The sequence below is a fragment of the Microtus ochrogaster genome, unplaced genomic scaffold, assembly GCF_000317375.1.
Source record: "Microtus ochrogaster isolate Prairie Vole_2 unplaced genomic scaffold, MicOch1.0 UNK140, whole genome shotgun sequence".
Classification (NCBI taxonomy): Eukaryota; Metazoa; Chordata; class Mammalia; order Rodentia; family Cricetidae; genus Microtus; species Microtus ochrogaster.
In genome coordinates, this window is record NW_004949238.1 from 465,295 (window position 1) to 472,847 (window position 7,553).

The 7,553-nt window shown below is 35.0% G+C and overlaps 1 protein-coding gene and 1 long non-coding RNA gene across 9 annotated transcripts in view; one reads left to right on the top strand and one right to left on the bottom strand.

Annotated features, from left to right (window-relative positions):
* Window positions 1-7,553, top strand: part of Ube3a (ubiquitin protein ligase E3A) — a 62,544-nt gene that overhangs the window by 35,894 nt on the left and 19,097 nt on the right. For both annotated transcript variants that reach the window (XM_026778417.1, XM_026778419.1), the window contains 5 exons: window positions 363-507; window positions 1,867-2,072; window positions 2,810-2,974; window positions 4,149-4,304; window positions 4,395-4,468. In XM_026778417.1, the coding sequence (XP_026634218.1) occupies window positions 363-507; window positions 1,867-2,072; window positions 2,810-2,974; window positions 4,149-4,304; window positions 4,395-4,468 (746 nt within the window). The remainder of the gene's footprint in view (window positions 1-362; window positions 508-1,866; window positions 2,073-2,809; window positions 2,975-4,148; window positions 4,305-4,394; window positions 4,469-7,553) is intronic.
* Window positions 1-7,553, bottom strand: part of LOC102001067 — a 65,729-nt gene that overhangs the window by 15,499 nt on the left and 42,677 nt on the right. The gene's annotated exons all lie outside the window — the stretch shown is intronic.

The following is a 7,553-nucleotide window of genomic DNA, read 5'->3' on the forward strand; positions in this document are numbered from 1 at the left end:
GACTCCCTGACTCAGCTTCTTTCTCCCAGCATCCTGTTCTGTTTTCTCCACCTACCTAAGGGTTGGCCTATGAAATGGGCCTAGGCAGTTTCTTTATTAATAAGAAATCACTCCCACATCATAACAACGCTGGGGATTTCAACTGAGGTTTTAATGCTTACAAATGATGCACTTTTACCTAATGAGTCATGTCCTAACACTCTACTATACTCTCTTGTTTTTGTTGGGGGTTGGTCAGTTTGCTTCTTGTTTCCATTCAGAAACAAAATTGCTTCCTATTAATACTCTTTGTTTTCAGAAGAATGTTTAGCTTTTATGCTGTTGTCATCAGTCCTCCTCTTTATCTTTTCGTTTATAAACAGCTAGAGATGATTGCTATGGAAAATCCTGCAGACTTGAAGAAGCAGTTATATGTGGAATTTGAAGGAGAACAAGGAGTGGACGAGGGAGGTGTTTCCAAAGAATTTTTTCAGTTGGTCGTGGAGGAAATCTTTAATCCAGATATTGGTAAGTGTTAATGATTCATGTTAGTCTTTTGAATTACAAACTTGGTTTTATGAATATTCTCTGTGATGATAAACAACAAAAAAACGAGTATGGCTTATCTCTAATCAGTTACAGATGACAAATATGTATGTTTCAGGAACTGATCTGTCTCTCATGCATTCATGTTATTCCTTAGATTGTTTAGCCAAATATTCTAGTAGAGAAAAATTACCTTTTTGTTAACCTTAGAATGGTGGATTGGAAACAGTTGAAGGCATGAGAATAATATATATTTTTTCAAACTGTAGAACTCAGGTATGAGTTGGATAATTTTAAAACCAGTATTTCACAAATATTAAATTGCAAGAAAAGGCATAGATTTCACTGTGTATTTTTCTTTTTCATTAAAACTGAAAATGAAATATTCAAAACTCTTACAAAATTAAGTTAAAAGTAAATTTTAATGCTGTTTTATTTGGCTTTGAATAATCCTGAATAATCTTGTTCCATTAGAAAAGTTTTTTTTCCCAGACCCCCGCCCCCCCGTGCATGTGCATGTGACATACATACATATAAACACTTTGGTCTTGGTTTTGGTTTGTGGATAGTGTTTTATATTATATTAGTGCTTTCTGTCTTTGAACTCACAGTCCTCCTGTCTCATTCTGCCAAATGCTAAGATACACAAACCTCTTCTACCCCAGCATATTAGACCTTAATTTAGAAGTATTTCCTGTGAAGCAGCTGAAAATGAACTTAGAAAAATTAGAAAGCATATGAATTTATTTTAAATATTATCTTTGTTCAGTGAAAAAAAGGGCAAATCTATTACTGGTTTTGTAGATGAAGTAATAATAATAGGGAAAAATGTCTCTTAAATTTGGTTTTTAATAATGATGACCATGTAAAGATGAAATATTACAAAATTGTTTTTTTAAACTATAAGTTCACATTATATAGGTATCTAAGTAACTTAAAAGTTAATCAACTTTATCTAATTTTTGTACTTGATCATGAATTTGCTTCTTATGTAATTTTCAGTGTCTAAAACATAATTGAGTGCCTAAAGACTGTAAATTAATTTTCATTTGTCAATGAAAATTGATAAGCTATGCATAATTTAATAAATCTTTTTAAAAACACCTTTCTAGAAATGTCACCCAAGTTGCATATTACTTTGTTCATTGGTTTCTTAGAACTGTGTACCATCTGTTAATACACTTAATATAATCATAGATTTGTACAGTTTTCTCACATGCATTTAGTAGTAAAAACTTATATCTGCTATATTAAAATTCTTACATGTTGTTTTGTTCAAAATTATTTTTAAATTTTAAGATTTCAAAAAATTCAAATTATTTTAAAATTTATCTTTTATAGGTATGTTCACATATGATGAAGCTACAAAATTGTTTTGGTTTAATCCATCTTCCTTTGAAACCGAGGGCCAGTTTACGCTAATTGGGATAGTCCTCGGTCTGGCTATTTATAATAATTGTATACTGGATGTCCATTTTCCCATGGTTGTCTACAGGAAGCTAATGGGAAAAAAAGGAACCTTTTGTGACTTGGGAGACTCTCACCCAGTAAGTTCTTTATCATTCTTTAATTGGTCTATAAGATACTTCTTAATGTAGAAATACTTCCTAATTTATAAAAATATGTTCTTGTTTGGAATCTTTTGCAATATATCTACTGCTGCCCAGTGTGGTAAAGTTGAAAATTTTCAAGAGTGTTGTTTTTATAGATTGTATCAAGCGAGTTTTGATTGACCACATAGTGAAATGTGAACACTTTGTTTTCGGTGTAGCCTGTGGATCTGCCTGGTGGAATGAGCATCAGCTGTTCTTAGATAGACACAGCTGATGTGTTTTTTCCCCTCCTTGGAGACCCTGTGGGTGTTGTAGAGTACAGTATGCATTATGTCATAGAGTTGATGATTTGCTTAGATGATTGACACATTATCAGTGTCAGTGTTTTGTTTTTATTTTTTCTTTCTTCAAGATGGTGTTTCTCTTTGTAGCCCTAGCTGTCCTGGAACTCACTCTGTAGAGCAGGGTGGTCTTGAACTCAGAGATTCGTCTGCCTCTGCCTCTGCCTCCCAAGTGTTGGGGTTAAAGGCATGCACTGTCACCACCCAACTTAGTGAAGATCTTTTGTGTCTTATTAAATTACTAGAGAGATGGTAAATAAATAATTTTGGCTTTATTTTTATTGACAGATAGTTTCTTAAAGGAATGAAACACGCTCTTGCTCTCTCTCTGTCTTTTAAAATCCTTTTTACAAGTTATTTGGTAACCTCACTTCTCTTTCTGGTTGTTAGGTTTTATATCAGAGTTTAAAGGACTTATTGGAATATGAAGGGAATGTGGAAGATGATATGATGATCACTTTCCAGATATCACAGACAGATCTTTTCGGTAACCCAATGATGTATGATCTAAAGGAAAATGGTGATAAAATCCCTATTACAAATGAAAACAGGAAGGTAATAAAAATTTTCTGTCTTTGTTTTGTAAATATAAATTTCAAAGAAATATTCTTAGAATTTTCAAAGAATTATTTATTATTGCTTGAAGCAGTAACAAAATTAAATAAACAAATTTATGTAAATAGTGAAGATACAGTTTACAAACTCTTAGATAAGAGCCATTGTGAAGGTACACAATTAATTACTAGAGGAAGAGTCCACAGACTAGCAGAAAATGAATGGCTAAATCTAGCTATAGTCTAACACCAGAAACGGGGCGCTATCATATCAAACTTTAGAGATAGATAGGACCCATTGAATATTAGTGTGTATAAATGTTTCCCATTTGAAATATAATTATACATGTGAAAATTATTCATTTCGTTAGATTTGGTTTCTGTTTAGATGGTATTCATTTGGGAAGAGGAAATAACTGAGTAGTATAAGAAAATTACAATAAGTAGTATAATTTTTAAGAGTATGTAAGTTTATATTAGTATCTTTTTGTAAAATATATCTGTCAGGATACAGAATACCATTTTTAATAATTTTGGCACAGTATTTGAGCTTACCAACAAATAGTACTTTTGCTGAACTACATACAGTAGATAGTTTACCAAAACTTTTAGTAGAAATCATGAGACATTCTTATTTGCTCAAATTTAGTATTCATATCTTGAATTTATATTTGCATACTTAAAGGACTTTGAAACATTGTGTTGAGGCTCTTTTTATATTAAGTCCTTTTTAATCTTTTATATCAATCTTACTATTATAAAATTACATTTTATATTAATTCCTGTTTTACTCAGAATTGAGGAATTATAAATGTATTTTTCTTTCTTTATTCATAAATTTTATTAATTTTTTTTATATGCGTGAATGTTTTGCCTTTATGTACGTTGGTGGATTGTTTGCATGTATTGCCCATGGAGACCAGAAGAGGGTGTTTAGTTACTTGGAAGTAGAGTTACAGATAGTTGTTAGCCTGTCATGCTAATGCTAGCAAATGAGCTTAGATTCTCTGTAAGTGATGCTAATGATTTTCACCACTGATCGCTCTCCTCAACTTTTATTTTTAAAAAATATTTCTGAATGACTTTTTGGGCAGAATTAAAAGCAGCTATATAGCCTAATAGGTAATTGTGCTTACTTCTATAGCATGTGATTTCTTGTTTTAATGTTTGTACAGGAATTTGTCAATCTTTATGCAGACTACATTCTGAATAAATCAGTAGAAAAACAGTTCAAGGCTTTTCGCAGAGGTTTCCATATGGTGACTAATGAATCTCCCTTAAAGTACTTATTCAGGCCAGAAGAGATTGAATTGCTTATATGTGGAAGCCGGGTAAGGAAGACATCTGCCAGTAAAACTTCATAATTTATTTTTTTAATGATGTGCTGTAGATGCTAAGATTTTTTTTTTCTGAATTTTCAGAATCTAGATTTCCAGGCCTTGGAAGAGAGTACAGAGTATGACGGTGGCTATACCAGAGAAACTGTTTTGATTAGGTGAGGCGCTTAGTTCTCCAGAAGGAAGATTGTGTGCATCAAAAGTTTGTGTGTATTGCTGTGGTTCAGACCAGCAAGCTCAAAGGTTCTCATTTGTAAAAACAGACCTGTATTAATTTTAATATCTTGTTAATAATTACCTCATGTATTCAGAATTTGTAAAATAAGAATGCACAAGTAAGGTTTTATTTGTGTGCTTTTCATTTGGAAAAGTTCTACCTGGTTCCTTTTTTCTAATAACTTTTTTTATTACTTTATAAATAATACCATTCAAAATTTCGACTTCCTCCCCTCCTCCCACTTCCCTTCCACTCCCCCACTTCCCCTCCCTCTCTCCCCCTTTAGTCCTAAGAGAGGTCAGGGTAACCTGCCCTGTGGGAAGTCCAAGGCCCTCCCCCCTCCATCCAGGCCTAAGAAGGTGTGCATCCAAATAGAATAGGATCCCAAAAAGACAGTTCATGCAGTAGAGACCAATTCCAGTGCCATTATCATTGGCTTCTCAGTCTGCCGAATTGTCAGCCACACTCATAGGGTCCAGTTTGATGCTATGCTCGTTCAGCCCCAGTCCAACTGGATTTGGTGAGCTCCCATTAGCTCAGGCACACTGTCTCAGTGGGTGGACCAACCCCTCGTGGTCCTGACTTCCTTGCTTATTTTCTCCCTCCTTCTACTCTTCAGCTGGACCTAGGGAGCTTAGTCCAGTGTTCCAGTGTGAGTCTCTGTCTCTATATCCTATCCATCTGTCACTGGATGAAGGTTCTATGGTGATATTCAAGATAGTCATCAGTATGACTATGGGACAAGGACAGTTCAGGTACCCTCTCCTCCGCTGCCCAGGGTCCTACCTGGGGACATCCTGTGGACACCTGGAAACCTCTCTAGAGTCAAGCCTCTTGCCAACAAAATGGCTTTCTTAAGATATCTTCTTCCCTTCTCCCATATCCGTCATTCCTCCATTTCAACCATCCCACTCCCCCAAGCTCTCCCCAACTCTCCTCTTCTCCCTACTCTCTCCCCCTCTCCCTTTCTCCTGCCCCAACCCCATCCCCATGTTCCCAACTTTTGCCTGGCAATCTTGTCTGCTTCCAATTTCCAAGAGGATCTATATGTTTTTCTTTGGGTTCACCTTATTACTTAGCTTCTCTAGGATGGCAAACTATAGGCTCAGTGTCCTTTGTTTATGGCTAGAATCCACTAATGAATGAGTACATATCATGTTCATATTTTTGGGTCTGGGTTATCTCACTCAGGATAGTGTTTTCTTTTTTCATCCATTTGCATGCAAAATTCAAGGTGTCATTGTTTTTTACTGCTGAGTAGTACTCTAGTGTGTATATATTCCACACTTTCTTTATCCATTCTTCCATTGAGGGGCATCTCAATGGTTGTTTCCAAGTTCTGGCTATTACAAATGATCCTGCTATGAACGTAGTTGAACAAATGCTTTTGTAGTATGATCTTTTGGGTATATTCCCAGGAGTGGTATTGCTAGATCCTGAGGTAGGTTGACTCCCAGTTTTCTGAGAAACCGCCACACTGGTTTCCAAAGTGGTTGCACAAGTTTGCATTCCTATCAGCAATGGATGAGTGTTCCCCTTACTCTACATCCTGTCTAGCATAGGTCATCATTGGTGTTTTTGATTTTAGCCATTCTGACAGGTATGAGATGGTATCTCAAAGTTGTTTTGATTTGCATTTCCCTGATCGCTAAGGAAGTTGAACATGTCCTTAAGTATCTTTTGGCCATTTGAACTTCTTCTGTTGAGAATTCTCTGTTCAGTTCAGTACCCCATTTTTAATTGGGTTATTTAGAATTTTAATGTCTAGTTTCTTGAGTTCTTTATATATTTTTGGAGATCAGATCTTTGTCTGATTTGTGGTTGGTGAAGATCTTCTCCCATTCAGTAGGATGGATGCCTTTTTGTCTTAATGAAAGTGTCTTTTGCTTTACAGAAGCTTCTCAGTTTCAGGAGGTTCCATTTATTCATTGTTGCTCTTATTGTCTGTACTACTGGGGTTATACGTAGGAAGCGATCTCCTGTGCCCGTGTGTTGCAGTCTACTTCTCACTTTCTCTTCTGTCAGGTTCAGTGTGGTCGGATTTTTATTGAGGTCTTAATCCATTTGGACTTGAGTTTTGTGCATGGTGATAGATATGGATCTATTTTCATTCTTCTACAGGTTGACATCTAGTTATACCAGCACCATTTGTTGAAGAAGTTTTCCTTCTTCCATTGTATAATTTTGGCTCCTTTGTCGAAAATCAGGTGTTTATAGGTTTGTGGGTTAATATTCAGGTCTTTGATTTGATTCCATTGGTCAGCATCTCTGTTTTTATGCTAATACCAAGCTGTTTTCATTATTGTAGTTTGGCAATGACTCTTCTCTTTCTATTATGTGAAACACATTAAGGAGTATAGATATTAGCTATTCTGCACTAAAACCATCTGGTCCTGGGCTTTGTTTGGTTAGGAGGTTTTTGATGTCAGTTTCTATTTCCTCGCAACTTATAGGTCTCTTTAAATTGTTTACCTGGTCTTGATTTAATCTTGATATATGGTATTTGTCTTTAAAAATGTCTTTCCTTTACATTTTCCAATTTTGTGGTGTACACGCTTTTGTAGTAAGACCTAATGATTCTCTCAATTTCCTCAGTGTCTGTTGTTATATTCCCCTTTTCATTTATGATCTTGTTAATTTGTGTGTTCTCTCTGCCTTTTGATTAGTTTGGATAGGGGTTTGTCAATCTTGTTGAATTTCTCACAGAACCAACTCTTTGTTTCATTGATTCTTTGGATTGTTTTCTGTTTGTATTTTGTTGATTTCAGCCCTCAGTTTGATTATTTCCAGTCTTCTCCTGGGAGAGTCTGCTTTTTTTCTAGAGCTTTCAGGTGTGCTGTTAAGTCTCTAATGTGAACTTTCTCTGTTTTCTTTATGTGGGCACTTAGTGCTATGAACTTTTTTTTCTCTTAGCACTGCTTTCATAGTGTCCCATAGGTTTGAGTATGTTGTGTCTTCATTTTTTTTTTGCAAGGCAATTCAATTTATTTATTTATTTATTTATTTATTTATTTATTTATTTATTT